This window comes from Pleurodeles waltl, chromosome 5 (genome assembly GCF_031143425.1).
Source record: "Pleurodeles waltl isolate 20211129_DDA chromosome 5, aPleWal1.hap1.20221129, whole genome shotgun sequence".
NCBI lineage: Eukaryota > Metazoa > Chordata > Amphibia > Caudata > Salamandridae > Pleurodeles > Pleurodeles waltl.
Window position 1 is genome coordinate 1186134171 of NC_090444.1, and position 20672 is coordinate 1186154842.

Sequence of the window (20672 nt, forward strand, 5' to 3'; positions counted from 1 at the left end):
TGGCGCACCATTCATTTACTGGTGCATCATTCACTTTTCTAGCGCCCCATTGCGTTCCCCCTAATGCACCATGTGTGCGCCATATTTACAGTGCGGCGCATCATGGCGGTCGTGTCCACATTAGCATCATAATGTATGATGCTAATGTGGTGCTTTGCTGTATTAGCGCCATAAATTATGGGGCTAATGCAGCAAAACACAGGGTTGCCCATTGTTTTCAATGGGGGTGTCTGTCATCTTAACGCCTGAATTATGCTAAAAAAAAACAGTAATAAAAAAATCTAGTAAATTTTACTGTGTCATTTTTCTGGGCCTCCCTACATGGGAACGACCCCCTTGCATACATTATGCCTGGCGCAGGAAAAATGTGGCATGAGAGTTTACAAAGAGGCACAATGCTTGTTTTGTGCTACTTTGTAAATATGGCGCGTGGTAAATACCACCCTAACTCCACATTTTCGTCAAAAAATGACGCCAAAGTGGCGCTAGGGGCATCAGACATATGCCCCTATGTCTTTATGCCTGTGCAAAGATACACTTCACATCTGTATCTAGAGTTCTAGCTTTTTCATTCTGCTAGCCTTACTTCTGCTTGTCCATTGTTCCTCATCTTTGTCTCCCTGTGCCCTTGTTTCCTCTCCCTCTCTTGCACCCTGCCTCTCGCTGTGGGAGTCCTTCTCGGTTACTGTACCGAAAACTTGGCCTAAACTCCCATATCACATCAGACTTTTCTGTATAAGACACCACCTAAGCAAGTTATAGTCTGCATTAGACAGACTCCTTCCTCTCCTCTCACTCTCTCTTTCAACTGATTCTCTCCTGTTGACACCACCCTGGCAAATAACTTGCCCCCTCCTCCCTCCCTGCGCATTCTTCTGTGTCTAGCTATACACAATTCCGGACGCTAGTGTTTTCTTGCATACTTGCTCCTCCTGTACAGCATCTTACCACCCTGCCGCGGGGTCTTTGAAGCACTACATTAAATATTGATAGAATAAAACGAGTCTTTCTGTTGTGCGGTGTTGCACTTTTTTGAACCCTTATCGCTCTGTGTTGCTTTTCTGTGTTTCTCGATCTCTGTTGGTTTGCTTTGTTTCTCGTTCTGTGTTGGTTTTATCTCTTTTTCTGTTGGTTTGATCTCTTTTGATAGCTCTCTCTAGCCCTCTTTTGGCCATGCATCATTTTTTGTCCACGAGCTGCTGCTTATGAGGACACTCTCCTGCCCCAGACAGTGATGAATGTGTAGAGACGAGAGTGAGGTCGAAACTGTCTATAAAGCACTCGGTAGGATGGCTACTGTGGGCGGGGCGTGTGGCATGTAAGTGCTTCTTTCCAGCTATATCTGTAGCCGATCTGCAGCGGTGGCCTTGTCCCTCTGCTCTACTGATTCATTGCGGGCTCTGGTTCCATTGAGGCGGGGGAGTGGGCTCCACGGAGCCTGAAGCTGCACTGCCACCTACCGGCTGGAGTGCTCAAGCGCAGGCGCCACAATATCCTGCTGCCTGCTTGCAAGGGTTCCTTCAGCACGTGGGTGCTTGCCGGCTGGGAGAAAATGGAGTTGATGGAAATTACATCCCTTTTTAGAAACTATCCCAAACTTGGAGGCGCTGTACAATAAAATTGTGAAGCGCAACATACTTTGGATTGAGCATGAATATCCCTCACTCGCACAGAGAATGAGGCCGCCCTCACTGTGACAGTCCCGCACTCCTGTTGTGTTGAAGAGCTACTCAGAGGGCGTAGGCCATGCCGTAGCCTTCCGTGGTCCTCGGAATATCTTGCTCATTTTGAAATGTCGTATGCTTGATGGCTTTAGTAATTTGATAAGAAGAAGTTGCCAAGGCCTGTAGGTCTGAATGACTGTGTAGTATTGTAGTGATTTCCTAGTTTTACACAGCGTAGATGCTGGTTCCTACAGTGGCCCAGGTAGCAGACTGCGTCAGTCACACACACAAAGCCGGCCTACAACTCGATGCTGTAAAAAACGTCAATTTTTCCTCTGTATTCCTGCAGAGACTGACTTTACGTGGGAGTCGTAGTTGGTGAGGACATGGCTCACAGAGAATGGCACTGGCTCTGACAAGGCACACTGAGAAGGGCACCTAGTTTAGAAAAGACATTGGCACAGTCCAGTAAGGATTACATCAATCTGGGCCGCAGGTCAGTGCCAGGGAGTTAGGCAAAACTTGTACACGGGGGAGGGGCGTTGGAAGGCCGGGTCACTGAGGCTGGAGATGGCAGGAAAGAACCCGACACCACGGAGTAGCAGGTCTGGCAGACCGAAGCAGAACCTTCACCGCACCGGCGTTAAGCTGTAGTTTGGGACAATTCACTTATCCCGTTTCCCCCTCGAGGAGGCTTCCTCCTCTTCTGCTGATAACATCTTTTAACACCCCAAACATTCTTTTAGGGATTTGGCTGATAAGAAATCATTTAATCTCCCGGAGAAAGGCCCTGCGCCATTGTGGGCACACACTTTAAATTGCTGCTCGGGTTTACAGTGGCCCTTAACTGACAGCCCCCCCCCCCCTTCTCCTTATCTGTGTGGTGGTTTCTCCCTTGTGTACACTCCTGACACCTTGTGATAACCCCCTGCTGGAGCGGAGTTACTGTAAGCTCCCCCCGCTTAACCTGCCAGGGAATGCAATCAGGAAATATTTTGGGGGAGAGCCGTACACTGAACCTGTGGCCCTCTGGAGAGGACTGCACTTTTACCCACCTTGTGTACCGCTACATGTACATGCCACTCTAGAGCTGCTTCAAGGCACTCGGGTTATTGGGCTCTCTTAGCTGCTACAGTGTTTTGAGTGAAGCAGGCGGTTCTGGAGTTGTTTACTGAAGTCTGAGTTTTTTGTGTTGTACACTTGCCTCATCTATTTCGGGGAACAGTGTAAGGATTTTCGGTGCAACAGGCAAAATAGAATTTTGCTGTTTTGGCGCTCCTTTAAGGTTCCCAGCTTCAGCCTAGCGCCGTCCACTCCCCCCCCCCCGCTCGCCCTCCTGATGGCCAAAATGCATCCGGCTTGAGTCCCCTTAATGTAGCGCTGACCCTGTTGGGAGGTCTCGCCAGTGCAGTGCATGAGGTGACAAAGAGCGAAGCCTGTTTTTTTTTTAAAACCCAAAGCCACGTTTTGTGTTGAAAGCGATTTGCTGTGTCAGAGGCAAGTATAAGTACGTGTTTCAGTCTGACTCGCCTCGGCGAGGGCGCGTTCTAGAAACTTGTGTTGGAGATGGCCCAAAAATACTGAGCCAGTACAAACCCGGATGGGGTGACAAGTCATTTCTAGACACTGCTACGAAGAGACGAGAACCGCCCTCCACCACAGGTCCTATGAGGGCTGCACCAGTGCTAAGGTTGCAGTGAGAAGGTCAAGTGCCTCTTTTTTTTTTTTTAGAGCACAGCTGGATCTCACAAATGGGGTGAATGGGAGCTGCAGGGGCGTAACAAAGCCCCCCGCAGTCTGTCGCGGTGCGGGGGCGGGGGCGGGGGAGGGAGTCGCGAGCTCCAGGGGCCCCCGCAGCACAGCACCTGGCCTGTGTGAGTCCGGAGGGGGCCCCATCCATGTTCTGTGCAGGAGATCTCTTCCAGTTTCGTTATGCCACTGAGGAGCGGGGGCAAGTGTTTTATCTCACCCCACGTTATCTTTGCAGTCTTCCCACATGCTTCTCTCACACAAGCATGAATAATCAACACAATACAAGTACTTCACTGGTATTAAAAGCCAGACAGAAGTTGCCCAGAGCGAACACACACACAGTACATAAAACATCACAGAAGTTGTGATCTTTGCTGCTTAGTAGACATCGTGTTTTTGGGCTTTAGGTCACCTGACCACACACTTATTGTTCTGTTGCTTTGCAGATGTTTCGTGGTTGTAGAACTTTCCCTTAGTTCCTTTGCTGGGTTTCTCAGCCTTTCCTCTGCTCATCTCGGAGGAATAGAGAGGGGCACATTTCTCAACACCTTTCCCCTGTGTGAAGTCACAGAAAGTGACGCAAAGCAGCTCAAAGTGTTGACATTTACTAGTATGTTTCACTCCTCTTCTTATTCTTGAATGTAATTCATAGGCGTGCTTTGAAGAAAATAAAACCGCTGTGCCCGACACAGCAATGTGGTAAGCTCTTTCTTCAGAACAGTGAAAAATGGATTCCGGATTCGTGGTTTCTGGTAAAAATAAATTACCGTCAAGGAGGAAATCAATTGCTTTTGCATATGTAAATAATGATTCAGTCAGTAGAGTCGGACATTCAGCTTTGTGAGAACCATTTGAGGTGATCTGTGGGTCGGTACACCCAGCAGTGACTGTGCACTTTCCTTGCCGCCTTCCAGTGAGAGACACAGGAACACATCTCCATCAACACTCACTCTGCTTCCAGTGAGAGACACAGGGGCACATCTCCATCAACACTCACTCTGCTTCCAGTGAGAGACACAGGGGCACATCTCCATCAACACTCACTCTGCTTCCAGGGGCACATCTCCAGCAACACTCACTCTGCTTCCAGTGAGAGACACAGGGGCACATCTCCATCAACACTCACTCTGCTTCCAGTGAGAGACACAGGAACACATCTCCAGCAACACTCACTCTGCTTCCAGTGAGAGACACAGGGGCACATCTCCATCAACACTCACTCTGCTTCCAGTGAGAGACACAGGAGCACATCTCCAGCAACACACACTCTGCTTCCAGTGAGAGACACAGGGGCACATCTCCAGCAACACTCACTCTGCTTCCAGTGAGAGACACAGGGGCACATCTCCAGCAACACACACTCTGCTTCCAGTGAGAGACACAGGGGCACATCTCCAGCAACACTCACTCTGCTTCCAGTGAGAGACACAGGGGCACATCTCCATCAACACTCACTCTGCTTCCAGTGAGAGACACAGGGGCACATCTACATCAACACTCACTCTGCTTCCAGTGACACATCTCCATCAACACACACTCTGCTTCCAGTGAGAGACACAGGAACACATCTCCATCAACACTCACTCTGCTTCCAGTGAGAGACACAGGGGCACATCTCCATCAACACTCACTCTGCTTCCAGTGAGAGACACAGGGGCACATCTCCAGCAACACTCACTCTGCTTCCAGTGAGAGACACAGGAGCACATCTCCAGCAACACTCACTCTGCTTCCAGTGAGAGACACAGGAACACATCTCCATCAACACTCACTCTGCTTCCAGTGAGAGACACAGGGGCACATCTCCATCAACACACACTCTGCTTCCAGTGAGAGACACAGGGGCACATCTCCATCAACACTCACTCTGCTTCCAGTGAGAGACACAGGGGCACATCTCCAGCAACACACACTCTGCTTCCAGTGAGAGACACAGGGGCACATCTCCAGCAACACTCACTCTGCTTCCAGTGAGAGACACAGGGGCACATCTCCATCAACACTCACTCTGCTTCCAGTGAGAGACACAGGGGCACATCTCCAGCAACACACACTCTGCTTCCAGTGAGAGACACAGGGGCACATCTCCAGCAACACTCACTCTGCTTCCAGTGAGAGACACAGGGGCACATCTCCAGCAACACTCACTCTGCTTCCAGTGAGAGACACAGGGGCACATCTCCAGCAACACACACTCTGCTTCCAGTGAGAGACACAGGGGCACATCTCCAGCAACACTCACTCTGCTTCCAGTGAGAGACACAGGGGCACATCTCCAGCAACACACACTCTGCTTCCAGTGAGAGACACAGGGGCACATCTCCATCAACACTCACTCTAGTTGCAGAGTTTGACAATATCATTTTTCCCACACTGAATTTAAACGAATCAATAACAACTGAACATCGCACCTCACAACATCAAAAATGTACTGGTTGTTGCAATTATCACCCAGCTGCCAAACAGTTGTCTCTCTGATCAGTAGCTATTTACTGGGAGGACTCTGTCTTTCTCTTCAGGGCCTACTTCATGGAGGATACAAATGGGCAACGGTGCCTGCAGAGACACTCATAGGAGCAATTGATGCCCTCACTCATAAGTCAGACTGCAACCCTTTTTAAAAACAAAATGTAAGTGTAGTAATATTCAGATCCTGCCTTAAATATTGCGGGTGGATGTCGAGAGGTCTGGCACCTGAGGTTTGCCTTGCTGCCTGGTCTTCAATGTATTTCAACAAATAAGTGCCCTCTGTCTGTGATCCTGACCAGTGCCTGGTGACTCAACACTACTAAATGAAGTCTGTTGCTAACATTTAATTGACCACCGATAATGAGTTAATAATTGGTGATTGTAAAGTATTTTGTTTTAAATCATCAGTAAAATAAAACAAAATATGCTGATGATAAGCATTATCAGTCTTCATCTGTGGTTCTCATATGGCGCCACCTAGAAAACATGCTTCTCATTGTTCTAAATTCTTCACCTTTTTATGTTTTGCGTTCAGGTGGCAGGAGTTGTTAGCAAGGAGTACATTCCAAAAGGCACGAGGTTTGGGCCCCTGGTTGGTGAGATCTACACGCCCGACACCGTTCCCAAGGATGCAAACAGAAAATACTTCTGGCGGGTGAGTTTGATGAGACTCTGGTACATTGATGCCCAGGTGCTCAGAAACCGAGCGATTTTGCCTTTTCAGATCCAATTGTGGTGCCATTGTTGTAAGAATACATTCAAGATGCAAAAAAGTCAAAGGGAGGGTGGAAGGGTGGGCTAAAAGATGATGCATTTGTTCATGCGTGTCATATCTTCATATTAGACGACTTGTTCTCATTTTGTGCCAGAAGTTGGCACGAGGGTTGGTGCTTAGTGGATCATTTCACAAACAAGTGTGACAAATTAAAACAGATTTGGCTTGGAAAGTTCTGACCTGTCAGCCCCTTTCCAGCGACCCGTCCAATTTGATACTGGCCAGAAAATACTCAGTAAAGACTGCAGACCTGGAACATTAGTCATCTCTGCCCATTCGGACTCTCTTGTCTCAGGCCAAGTGCCTCCAATTTCATATTTGTTTTGGCATAAATGCAACAAAGGGAATAAACCGCGTTTCAAAGCCAAAATAAGTACCCACTGAGTCAGTAGATGGACACAAAAGTCTTTTAAACGTCTGATGCCCAGAAAATATTTTCTAGCCTTAAACTTCAATCTCTGACTGATGTCATGGGACCACCACAATTCACTGTGGACTAACACGACAGCAGGGATAAAATTGATGTTTATGATTTGATACTGTTTCCACCCTCTTAGCCCACCTCCCGGCCAAACTTTGTGGTGTGCACCTTTCTTTAATGGGTGTGGTTTGCCGGAATTGTGGTCACATTTGGTAAAGATCTTGTACGAGTCCCACTATGTGATGGTCCTCAGCTCAGCCTTGAGAGTGGAGTCACTATTCATCTTCTCTCTCGCTGTAAGAGGTATCATGTCCTCCAGTATTATTCCAGTGTATGTTGTAAAAAAACAATATTTTCTTATGCTCATGTATGTATAGTTCATGCAGCTATCACATACCTGGAGTCCTGTTGCACACACCAGAAATCAGTCAACTCAGATGACAATTTTGTTAACAAAACTTGCTTCTTGATTTAAAATGTGTTATTTATGCCCAGTGCTCTGAGTTTGCATTCCATGGGATGAGAATGTGTGCAGGAAGTAAAAAGAGATAATGAGTTGCGTAGAATTTATCAAAGGACATCGTTTTCTTCTATACCCAGAGCAAGACGCATACACTTTAAAGTGTCCTGTGGTGATGTTGTGCATGTGGAACTGTTTGGAGTTGTAAAAACGTCACCGTTAATAGGCTACAGAAATAGAGGCATGACTTTACATTTCCAGATGAAATGCAGGGCCATTTCACTTTGTAACCGGGACCAGAAACAAAACGGCCTTTGATGCAGTAGGCACCACCGTTACCGTGGCCCCCACGGAGGCCTTTGCCACTACAAGCCTCCTGGCGCTCGCCCCTACGGTCCTGTTTCCAGTCACTGCAAACAGGCGGAAGGGCGGTGCAGGCGAATCGGCCAATGTTTACCACCACATGTGGTACTCCGAGCCTGCCACATAGGACCAGGCCAGGGCCCTGCCGGAGAATGGCTCGGGCAATGCTCCCCAGTCCCTGGCTGAGGGTGCTGACTCACCTGCGGGTAATTGAACCACCTGCTGAGGGGGGAGTGTCACAACAGGGGCGGCGCCCGAGCCACAGCTGGACAACAAATATTGGAAAATCCCCTCCCATAGTCTCCGATGCACCCATCCCGGTTTCACTCTCGAGGAAGGAAGCCTGTGTGTGTGGCAACGGGAAAGTTTAGCGGGATTGCCTGTCAGGGACGGCCGAGCACTGGGTGACTTTGTTTCTTGTAAGTCCCCGTGAGTCAGCAGATTTTCAGGTTTCCTGATACTGTGTGGAAATGTGGTTTCTCTGTGCGCGCAAGCAGCGCCGCAGCACGTCTTTTTTGTGTGCGTAAAAGAGGTATGTGTAGCGTGGTGCCCCTCCGGGGGGCACTGGAAGCCTGGCCCTCTGGAGGCAGGAGGCAGCCACGCAACCCGGAGGAGCACTGCGTTCCTGGATGTCTGCTCGCCGGAGCGAACTCAGAAACCTGAAAGCTCCTCTCTGCCAGCAGAAGCCCAGCGGCTTGTGTTCCATTTTCTCATAAAAGCCGCACCACAACATTTCTCGCAAGCTCCTTTGAAGAAGCCACACGCGTTTCCCCCTCTCAATTTACAGGAAGTTGCTCTTGAAAGAAAAAGTGATTCTATCGTTCACTGCCGACCTTAAAGGAACAGGGTCCTATTTCTTTTCACTTTGGTCCCCTTTCCGCTCTGCCACTGGAAGTGTAATATGATGTGATAATCTAAATCTAGCGAACTACGTGATAAAAATGAAACCCATCGCAGGAGGGGAGCATTGCGGGGACCAGAGAGCCTTGTATTGTGGCTTTTACCACACTTTCTAGAGAAAGGAAATGTCACAATTTGGAACAATTTGGGTCTAAAACACGCACAGGCTTGAGCACCCTATTGGAATGCATAAAGCAGTATGGATAACCAGAGGGATCCACATAACATGTAATTAAATTCGAAATATTTGGCCTTAAATGTGTGTTCTAATGCGGTGTTCAATGCTGTGTGTCCAGTAGGAGACAAAGGTTCATCAAACACCCTGAAGCATGAAGAGAGACCGAAACAAACCTCTGGGTGGAGTTGGTCTTTGTTAATGCTTGGTAACAATAGCCCCTGCAGAAAGCTGCTCCGGGAAGCCAGGCCCCACAGTGCCCCCCTGTAGTGTGCCAGGTGGTGGGGCATGGGTTGATAGGGGGCATCAGTAAACCAAATCCTGCAGTTGTATGCCTCTCCTTTTCTTCAGCTCACGAAAAGATCTTTTGGGTACCTGGGGGTGAAGCCACCACTTTTTACAATCTGTAAATATCTGTTCGGGAAACATGAATCAAAGAGAATGGAGCAGGTAAACAAGCAAAACAAGGTGAAGCCTACGACTGAAGCTTTAAGATTGTGAACATCAAATCCGAGGTGTGGTGAATGGCAGAAGAGCATAGGAAACTACCTGGAGAGTGACGTGACAAACGTCAGTTCCCCTCTCCAGCGCTACAATTACCAAAGGGTTAAAAGGCGCTTTGCCTGAAACCTTTCCAGGGGGCTAATTACACACCGAGTTCGCTCTCTCCATTGTGTGTTCGCTTCTCTCCCATGTGTTGCCTAGACACATTTCCTTTCGGTGCTGTGTCAAAATGGACACGGGACTGAGAGGAAAAGTGAATTCTCTTTCACACACTGGATGGCGGCCTGTCGGGAACATTGGCCGCTGTCCACGTCTTGGCTCTGTTGTGGCAGGCGAAGTTCACCTTTGCCCTCCCCAGCGTTACCAGAAGAGTATGACGCTCCACGCCTCCCTACGAGAGAAAGGTGGGTGGGCCGTCTGCGGAGTGGCAGCCTCTGGGCGCTTTGCGGGGGCGGTAGGACGGTAGGAAAGTGTGGAGGCCTTAGAGAAGCAGTAAAATGAGAGATTCACTCTGACGTTGCCACACTAACCGGAGCCTAATTCATAGGTGAGTCAGGGTATCGGTGTGAGCACACAGTCACAGTGCAAGGCGCTAGATCATTACGCCTACCTCTTATTCACAGTGGAAGAAACACATTCCCTAGATAGAAGAAACGGGGGATGGTGGTCATTTTATTTAGGTTTGTTATGGGTCGCACCAAAAGTTGAGAATGTTGTTGTGAGACAATTATTGGCAACAGTGCACATGCAGCTCCTACACACAGTGTTGTCTGAACCATTAGAGAGCATCTCTCATCAGGTGGGTCCTGCCCAACCATGTGCCCATTGTTGAACCACCCAATGCTTAGCCTCGCTGGTGTTCTGAATGCCTTCTCCACTCTTGGTCCATAGATCTATGCCAGTGGCAACTTCCACCATTTCGTCGACGGCTTCAACGAAGACAAGAGCAACTGGATGCGCTATGTCAATCCCGCGCACTCCGTGCAGGAGCAGAACCTGGCCGCATGCCAGAACGGAATGGACATCTACTTCTACACCATCAAGCCCATCCCGGCCAACCAGGAGCTGCTGGTGTGGTACTGCAGGGACTTTGCGGACAGGCTCAATTACCCTCCCTCGGGAGACCTCATGACAGTGAACACCAGTAAGTAGCAAAGAATGCTTCCAGCGCTTGCGTGAGGTTTGAGTTGCATGCCTTATAATTACCCAGAGGGCCTCCCCTCTTTGCGTCACAGGCGCCAGTAACCTGATTTGAAAAATGAAGTGAGGAGCTGTACAATTTGCTGTCAGTGTCAAGGGTCATTGGGTGTCGGCCCAGTGAAGTGCTCTTCTGGCATACTTGGGCAGTATTGGACACGAATCCTAACTAAATGAACACCAGGGGCCAGCTTAGAGGTTGGCACAAAAGGCAAAAGTGTTATAATGTTCATACAACTAAAGAAATAGCATTACATAGGTAAAGAGGGTAGAAGACGGTGGGTGTTGCACTTGGGCAAATAATATCAGAACTAAAAAAAGCAGCACAAATAACACCTTTTTTGGGGTTACAAGAGAGTATCAAAAGGGAAGTGTTCTCTGATCAAGGATCAGTGCCAAAAGAAGCTGGACAACCTGTGTGCTGTGAAGGAAGGGGCTTTATTTGTAAAGACTGGCATGTAGCGTCACCACTGGCAGACACCCAGCGCTTACTTCCATGTTGCAGACTGGCAGCCCCACAAATTGTTTGTGGTCTGATAGAGGTCCTATGATGGGTGAAAACTACTTGGGCATTAAGCGGTCAGTAAAGGAAGGTTCCGCCTTTTGGCACTTCCTCTGCATCCTGTTTTGAGCGTGTAGCTTGTTAGGCTGTATCATGGAGCAGTTATTGTTTTCACTGTAGTATGTAGTTAATGCAGTGGTAAATGTGGCTGCCAAGACTTTTTGCACCAATTGCGGTAATTGCATCATGCCATTTATGAGTGTATCTTTTTAGCTTCTGTCCGATTTTTGTTGCAATACTGTTTGCATCCTGGTGCACTTTACTCAGAGGTCAAAATTTCACTGCGGAATGATTTGCAAACTACCCTGTTGTTTTTTTGTCATTTGTCTGTACCGCTAATGTATTTTGTTCTCTCAGTCAACACTTTGTTTTACCGCCTTTCTCAAAATTAGGCCAGATCCAAGGGAACAAGGGCTTTAGGCTTTTTTACAAAAAATGTGAACTTTCAATTGTTGAGTTGTTGCTAAAACCAACATTGTCAGAAATTTGTATTCATTCTTAACTGGTGCAGTTAGATACTTTAAACGGAATTTGGAGGTTTTTGATTGTCAATGTCATAGAATGAGAAGACTTCACACTGACCACAAAGGGCACATCTTGTCTGTTTTTGGTTAAATATACTGCATCGGTGGGTTATTTTTCTTAAGAATGTCCTTCCACTTCCTTTCTTATGGTAAAGGCTGATTTCCCATCTGCTTCACTCACGTTGACTGTCGCTTCGTCTCACATTAACTGTTAACTTCCTGGTCTACGGTTTTGCAGCTTACTTTCACTTCTGCGGTAACAAAGACGCATGATGCTGGTCGCAGCCATACGTGTCTGTTAAATCCATTTAATATATTGCACATGAGAGCAGACTTCTTGGTTTCTAAGCTGAAACTCTTATGGTTCTATTCACCACCCCCAAAGTTAGACACTCAAATGTCACAAATGGATCATGTCCTATCTTACCTTGTCCTCATGTACTGCAAAGACATCTTTGTAGGCTTCGTAGAATGTTAGCTCGTCATTCAGGGTTCTGGGCAGGGTAGTAGTTTTTTGTATCATAAGTGTATCACTGACTCCTTTTCATTTTTGGCCACTATGGCGGCTGGATCAGTGGGGCGCCTGCTTTCAATCTGAAAGCTGGATATCTAGGTGCTAACTGTACAATAGTACACAAAGATGGAAGACGGTTAAGACCTAATGATACTGAGCAAAAAAAAAAAATCTCAGTTTTAGACAATCAGTCCTCAAGCTATGAATGTGAAGATCCCAAAAAGAAGTAACTATCCCTAACAAAGGAGAACGTTTTTGAGTCTTTTTCTAAACAGTAGATATTCAGTAGTTTTTCTTAGATAGCATGGGAGAGAGTTGCAACGTTTAAGGCCCATACCATCTGATGTGCTACCTCCAATTCTCTGTTTATGGAATCTAGGTATTCTGAAATAATTTAGAGGTCATATATATTAATGTTCTATTCGGGATATCCTTAAAAAACAAGCTTGCTAGAGGAGGCCCCAGACATTCCCAGTGTATCATCGGCCTTCACGCTTCCACAATCTTGCGAATTGTCCCTCATACTAATAAGTGTACCCCGTTCTGAAAAGGATTAGAGCTGCTACCCCCGGGCTAGTTGTGTCGAGGTGGTGAGCTGTCTTTCTAACAGGCCTTGACATGTTCCGAAAACAAAGTAGGCAAAAACGGTTGTCATTTGGGACAGAAAGAAAGGTCTCGCTTCTTTCGCTTTGAGTTACAATGGCCCAGTTTTGCCCACTTCAGGCCTCGAGAGAGCCCAGCCTTATCCCGCAGCTGAAGACTGAAAAAGTGAATCAGCAGAAATCTCGCTTTTCGATCCTCACCCAGTCGTGAAATGAGCGTACCCGCCCACAGCCGCATTCATGATGAGCAGAAACATCTACTTTATGTAGCATAGGCAAATCTGCCAGACGTGGAGCTATCTGCCCTCAGCCCAGGGTGCATCATTGGTGCAACTATAAGCAGAGGCACAATAAATGCAGTTATAATACAATACAGTTGTCTTTGCTGGGCAGGATAAAGTGAGGTTAACACCCAAAGTGAAAAGCACTTGCGAAATGGTCCCTACTGTAAACCTCAGAACTGCAGCACACAGGATGGAAAACGTGTGTTTATTTGTGGAAGGAACGTTCAGTGGCACTGCAAGGATGCAGTAGGCGCTAATCCATTCAATGAAAGTCCTACTCCTTCCTGCATGCAGGGGCTGCTATGCAGATGGCTCCGGTGCCACTGCACCTGCTGCACTATTGATAGCTCTGCCTCCGGGAGCATTCCCACCATAAACGCCGTACAAGGCAGTCCATCACTTTAGCAGAATGCTTAGGTCAGAAGTGGACAACCCAGTGGCACAGAAATACATGTGATATATTACAGACACATGTATTGTGCACTCCATGACAGGTACTCAGAATCACACAGATGGTAGACCAGGTGCCCTGCCTGGTTTGGACTCCAGGTTTCTAGCAGGTCTCACTTCTTATAGGGTCGCGTGACTAGAGAAACTCCAGCTGCAGTGCAGGAGGATTCCAGTTCCTACCACATTCACACTAGAGCTGTCTGTGGTTGGTGAACCGCTCTGAGGACTCACACCTGGCCACACCTTTTTTTTACCAGGTTTCTACAGACCTGGCTCAGCACGCACGTGGTGTCTGTAGCAAGGGTTGACGGTGAACCATGAACCCGCACGGATTTAGCAAATCCTGCATAAAGGATTTGAGGTTGGAACAGTAAGCCGTCCAACCGAGGTATCTTGGTTGCATTTACTCGGCAGTATCAGGCATTGCTTGTCTAGAACTGGCCAAGTGCAACAGTGTTGACCAGGGCTGGGCTGAATAACCAAACGTAACCCCTGGCAAAAATCCTCAAACCAGCCCCGTCCTGTCCATCTCCTCACACAATGTCTCTGTTTCCATCCATCCACTCCCTCTCTCCTCTCTTCGGCCTCTCTGATCACTTTCTCCCTCTCTTTCCCTCTCTCTTGAAGTCTCCCCAGGCCTCCTGCAGTTAACCTTGGGGAGCTAAAGTGACAGAACGGCCCTGAGCTTTTTAAACCCTACCCCAAAGAGCTCCAGCCTTCCGGGGGAATGAAGGGTGGGAGAAAAGGCCCGTGTGCGCTTTGTGTTGAGAAACGTGGAGAAGGTCACATAAAAGCCAGGGCGATCACTTCCACAAGATGAGGTAAAGCGGAAGTCTAAAAGTGCCTCGAAAGGTGGCGCCAAACTGAAACAAATCCCTTCTCACATGAAGAAGAGCGCTCCAAATGCAAAACACACTTTTTTTCTTGGACCTCTGGGAATTCCTCTTTTTTTCCCTCAGTATAACTCACTCTTTTTTTCTCTCTTCCTGGCAGTTACTTCTTTTGCACTATTTATTAAACTTGCAGGTTGGATCAGAAAATGCAATCTAGGATAGGTCCCAGTGCCAAGCACATTTATTTTCCCTAGCTTGCCGGTATACCGATTTTCTTTTCCACATAAAGCGACTCTGTTTATGCTATGGTGAACCGGTCACCGTGCGCGAGGACACACCCTGAAAACCAATCATAGGATCCTGGTTACAAAAAATACACCTAGGCTTGGTTTCATCATGTGAGAACATGTGCATCTTCTGATCTTGCATGCGCCAAAGACGTTCAGCCAACGCCAGTTCCCGAAGGCTCACGCAGGGATGTTGTCCCACTTAACAGTAGAGAGTTTGGCCACAACCAGGACATGTTTTCGGGCCCCTACTACTGCGGTGGAAAGGTGAAGCAGCCTGATCCTGGATTATTGACCGGCTAACCTCGCCTGGTGCCAGCTGCCCTTGCGCATCAGTTTTCTTTGTTCCCCTTTCTTTCGACCCTTAAACCTCAGAACGCCTCCGTGTCCTGCTGAAGAGTTCACGAATGTCTTCCAGCTTCCTGCTGGAAGCCCCCACTGAAAACCGGATCTCCCTGATAAGTGATATTTATTTTATCTAGCCGCGTCAGACTCCCCGTTTCCCTGCCCCTCCCCTTCTAGTCCTCTCAATCAGTGTCTCTCATCAGCACCTCCCCGACAGTGCGCCCCTCAGTGTTTATTCACGGCTGCTGTCCAGGGAGCTGCTGGGGATCCGGCCCAGGTAGGGGTGACTCCCCCACGCAAGTCACCCATGAAGCCAGGGGCTGGTGCGGGTGTTTAATTCACTCTCCTTGCACACAGCGGCGCCACACAACCGCTCTTTTGATTTCCTGCTCCGTGCTGCTGAGGGGGGGAGTGCACTGCTGTAATTCAGGGGGGGCTATGCCGTGTTTCAAACATATAGTTATAGGCGTGGCTGAGGATTGCCAGGGTATCAGCTAAAATCAGAATTCCCCCTAGTATTGCTCATGGAACCAATTGGACTACATGGCTGGCACTTTGCCAGGCTGTAAAACATTTGGGCTGACGTTTACTATAATTTAGGTGGGCGCTCATGTGACCTAGGTATCTGGGCCTTTAAAATGTTTATATTGATTCTGTCTTTTGCATCACGCCAGTGCCTGAGCAAATCTTTAGTAATTGTGGGCCACATTGTTTCCCAGTGAGTCTTGGAATGACTAATACAAATGGCATTGATCAACTAAATTTTTTATTTTTGGTTGGTTTCTTTGTATAGGTTTCTCCCTTTACCGAAGCAACGCGACATTGACAGCCTTCTGATATTCTCACATTATTTGAAGCCATATAAATCGTGTGAAATGGTTTCAGCTTGCCATTTCAGTAAACATGCGCCAGCTTCAAGTGTGTTATTGTATGGGTCTTTCTGTAGCGCTTACTACCTTCGAACAGGCGCAGAAGCTATTTGCGGACCTGGTGCCGCACTACTCAGTTAGCCGCAAGTGTCGCTGATTAGTTCATGCAGTGATCAGTTTATCATGAGGCTGCCGTTCAGTTTGTCCGTCATATCCCACTGTATTTTGCAATTCCTAGTATAAGCAGATTATGTATTGTCATCATGTACTTGAGTGATAGATGCTCCAATTGTCACCACGTGCATGCTGAAGTCTGCAAGAGTCACTGCTGTTTGCTACATAGGAGTCATCACACCGAGTGACTTGTGTCTGAGTTTGCACAGTGTATACAGTATAATCATTGCTTGCCATTTGTTTCTTTTCAGAACAGACCAGCATTAATCCAAAGCAACAGAACCCTGAGAAGGACCTGCTTCACCAAAAAAGTGCCCCCAAGAAAGAGCACAGCATGAAGGAGATTCTCAAAACCTCAGTTAACCAATCCAAAGGCAAAGACTTGTTCCTGAACAACATTTCACCAATCACTCCAGAGAAAGACTTGAGTGGCTTGCGTAAACACTGTAGCCCAGAGAGGTCCTTCTTCCCTCGGGTTGTCTATCCCATCCGGCCCCACATCCCAGAAGACTATTTAAAGGCATCTGTCGCCTATGGGATGGAGAGGCCGGGCTATCTCATGCATTCGCCGATACCATCATCTGCAACACCCAGCCCTTCTGCCAGGAGCAGCCCGGACCAAAGTTACAAAAGTTCGAGCCCGCACAGCAGCCCCGGAGCCACCGTTTCCCCTATTATGACTACTTTACAGGAACAAAGGGAATCCTACCCTTACCTGAGTGGACCATGCAGCACAGAAGGCTTGGGATCTTATCCTGGGTATGCCCCCCACAACAGCCACCTCTCTTCCGCCTTCCTTTCTTCCTACAACCACCATTACCAAAAGTTCTTGCTACCTCCATTTAACATGGGCTGCACCAGCTTGAGCGCACTGAACAATATCAACAGCATCAACAATTTCAGCCTTTTCCCTAAAATGTACCCTCTCTACAACAACTTGCTCAGTGGCGGCAGTCTTTCACATCACATGCTCAGTCAGGCGGCCCTACCACCCTCACTGCCCCACGAAGGAGGCCGCCGCCTGCTGCAGCCTGAGCAACCCCGGGACTTTCTCATTCCAGCACCCAACAGTGCCTTCTCTATCACTGGGGCTGCTGCTAGCATGAAAGACAAACCCAGCAGCCCCACCAGTGGGTCCCCGACTGCTGGCACTGCAGCCACTTCAGAACACTTAATGCATCCCAAAGCTACCTCAGCAGCACTGGCTGCCAGCAGCGAAGAAGCCATGAATCTGATTAAAAACAAAAGGAACATGACTGGCTACAAAACTCTTCCGTATCCCCTCAAGAAGCAGAACGGGAAGATAAAATATGAGTGCAACATTTGCTCGAAGACCTTTGGGCAGCTGTCGAACTTGAAGGTAAGCTACACTTCACCTTAGATCAGTGGTCTCCAACCTTTTTCATGCTGCGCCTCCCCATTTGAAAAATAAAAATCATTGGGCCCCCATCAGAATTTTTCACAATTATTTTATAAAGTTGAAATATGTCTAGACATATTTAAACATTGCAGTTAAGTACTGTTGCCTTCATAAAAAATGCAATAACATGTTTCTGCTTAAAACAAAACACCATTATCTGTGTAATGCTTATTTTGGCCATAGTCTGGCGCCCCCCTTGGGATCACTTGAGGCCCCCGAGGGAGGCCCGCCCCCCAGTTTGAAGACCCCTGCCTTAGATTAACCTGCAGGCTGAGCAACAGTGCTTTTCTGGCAGCCATGATGAAATGAGTTAATCTTCTAATGCTTTCACTACTACTGCACACAGAATCGGGGGTGCGTGGGTGGGCAAGGCCACGCCACCACAGCTAGAGCTTTCCTTCATTTCCTTCACTCCTGCATCAGCCCAAGAACACCATAACAGCAGAGTTGGGCTTTTAAAGACAAAATCACCCGCTGACCCCCACCCCTCCCCTTTGCAGTTTAACACTTGTAGCAAAATAGTTGGCAATTCACCTGGCTGTTTGCACTGCTCTGAGTGTTATAAAATGTTTTGGAGATTCATCCAAGAGTTGCACGTTTTGTAAGACTAATGCTAAAGCAGTCAGTAAGCACTCAGTATTTAAATAAGTGTCCATCTTTGTTGAAGGTGTAAGACGCGTTGTGTTTTTTTTCCAGGTGCACCTGCGAGTACACAGCGGAGAGAGACCATTCAAGTGTCAGACCTGCAACAAGGGGTTCACACAGCTGGCACACCTCCAGAAGCACTACCTTGTACATACAGGCGAAAAGCCCCATGAGTGCCAGGTGTGTAGCCTAGTGTACTATGTGTGTGTGTGTGTGTGTGTGTGTGCGCCTATCTTTTCACGTGGGGCTCTGTTGAAATCCTGTTTTAATTTTAGGTATTTTGTCACATATTTAAGTTGTTTTTCAGTGTTAGAAATATAAATCTTGATGGCAAAGAAGTACATCAGGCCCATCTTCTCAGCAACACATTTCTACCTACCTTTTGTGACAAATAGACTGTGTTAAGTCTTACGTGTCCTTTGTGGTTTGCTGCGGTGATTGCTCGACTTGATCTGCTCCTATTATTTTTCTCATTCCATTACCAAATTTAGGCTGCAGTGTTCTTGCTAGTAGGGGTCCCACGTACGTAAATGGATTTAGATTACTAAAGATCATACTCCCCTATGTCCTATTACCCCGTGAAAGAATTGCATCGCTTGTGTTTACCTCCCTGGCATCTGGATTGTTTCACTCACATCCTGAGCATTCATCTTTGCCCCAGCATCCATGTCTAATCTGCTTCTCGCCACCCGGGGATCCTCCGGCCTCTACAGTGCACTCACTCCTTCTGGGGCCTTTCGTGCCCACCATTCACATCCGGGAAGACTGCCCATGCATTAACCAGTCTAACGAAATGGACCCATGAGGCCAATGATTTGTGTAGGAGTGGTGTAGATACCTTTCATGCTGATAGGTATCTCTAATATTCACCACTCTGAAAATCCCCTGGATTCCCCCTTTGTGCCTGTTAGTTCTGTTTTGATTCATAAAGTCCACTAAGATATAGGTTTCCCCCTTCTCCTGGGTGGCCACCAGGACAAGTGTGGGCCTTCATGCAGAACAACCAGTAGTTTTCTATGAACAAGATCAGTACATCAGCCGTGCAGCTGCAATAGTTTAGCAATGGGCAGCCCCTTACTGTACACCACAGAAATTAGCACTAAAGGATCCTGGGCATTTAATTTACCTTATAGTGACCGTCATAAATACCACGTTTTCTTCAAAAATTCATCCATCCCCTATTGTACGAGCCACTTCTAACCCAGTTTCTCAGGGCACCTTCACAAGGTATGTCTTGATTTTTGGTACCTACATGAAGAAGCCAAGGAGGCTACACCCAGCACTGTCTTGATTCAGTATGTAGGCACTTAATCAATACAATAATCACATTTTTCTCCTGTGACCCTTCCTGGCACACCCATGTTTTTGTGTATCTCGTAATCTACTGGTTGCAAAATATTGCACCATCTTGCCTTAGAAGAATGAGGCACAAGACATTCACGGCCTCGCTCATCTGAGTGACCAGCCTACTATTTTTTTAACCAGCTGACACGTTTGTGACTTATGGCCACACTCCCAGCCCCCTTTTCCACCCCTCCTGGTCTTCTACTAGTTATATAAGTACATTCCTGGACACAATTTGTTGAGCCAATTATCGATTCTCTTAATTTTCACTGCACACACACACACACACACACACATACATATATATATAAACTTGCATCCACATTTACTAAAGTCTGTGTGTGTACTGGTACAAGGCAACCCAAATTAACCCCGAACACCCAGCCTTTACAGTGGTTGATAAAATGGCACTATCTTTTATGTCTTGTTGCAATGAGCAAGCATCCACATAAATCTTAAGTAAATGTGGATCATGCTTTTTACTTTTTTAATTTGCAGCTGTCCTTTAAAAAATATATATCGTTGTAGAATCCGTAAATACTGGGAAGTACAACTTGTACTGCACTTTATTAGGTTGGTCCTAACCTACTTAATGATAGATAAATGTCTCCTCAGCCTCTTAGGTCCCTGGCCTGCCCATGTCATACATGTGCTCATTTTACAGCCAATCAGTTCAGTGTTGGGAAATTGTAAGACCTTTTTCTATTTTTATCCTATTTCAAACGGTGCTGCAGTCGTAAATATGAAATGTATCCAGCTACCTGAAAAATACCAGTTTCACGTTTTGCACCTATTTTTGTTGCTACAGATTTTTTTTTGTAAATGTTGCTTTTTTCTGAAAATGCTTTTACATTACTGCATTGCATGCAATTGTCTTTGCTGAATTTATTGAATATCAATTTTAACCACGTTTTCTGCATTTTCAATACTTCCTTGAAATGAGTTTTCAAACAAGACCATTCCTGGCATATCACCCTGTTTTTTGTAAATGGTAGTTTCACGATGATGAGCCTACAACATTTTCACGATTCATTTACTGCGCCCATGAGTATGTTTACCTGACAACACTATAAAACGGAGGCCACGTAGCTGACCTCCTTGGGACGTCTTCGTTCATCAATCTGGTAGACTCCATCAGG

General features: G+C 47.2%; 1 protein-coding gene across 4 annotated transcripts in view; it reads left to right on the forward strand.

The window, feature by feature from the left end:
• Positions 1-20672, forward strand: part of PRDM1 (PR/SET domain 1) — a 143796-nt gene that overhangs the window by 120508 nt on the left and 2616 nt on the right. For 3 of the 4 annotated variants that reach the window (XM_069235423.1, XM_069235422.1, XM_069235421.1), the window contains exons 3-6: positions 6421-6540; positions 10375-10627; positions 16376-17484; positions 18241-18369. In XM_069235423.1, the coding sequence (XP_069091524.1) occupies positions 6421-6540; positions 10375-10627; positions 16376-17484; positions 18241-18369 (1611 nt within the window). Of the gene's footprint in view, positions 1-5959; positions 6047-6420; positions 6541-10374; positions 10628-16375; positions 17485-18240; positions 18370-20672 lie in introns of those variants that run through there. The other variant, XM_069235424.1, reaches the window with a different exon arrangement.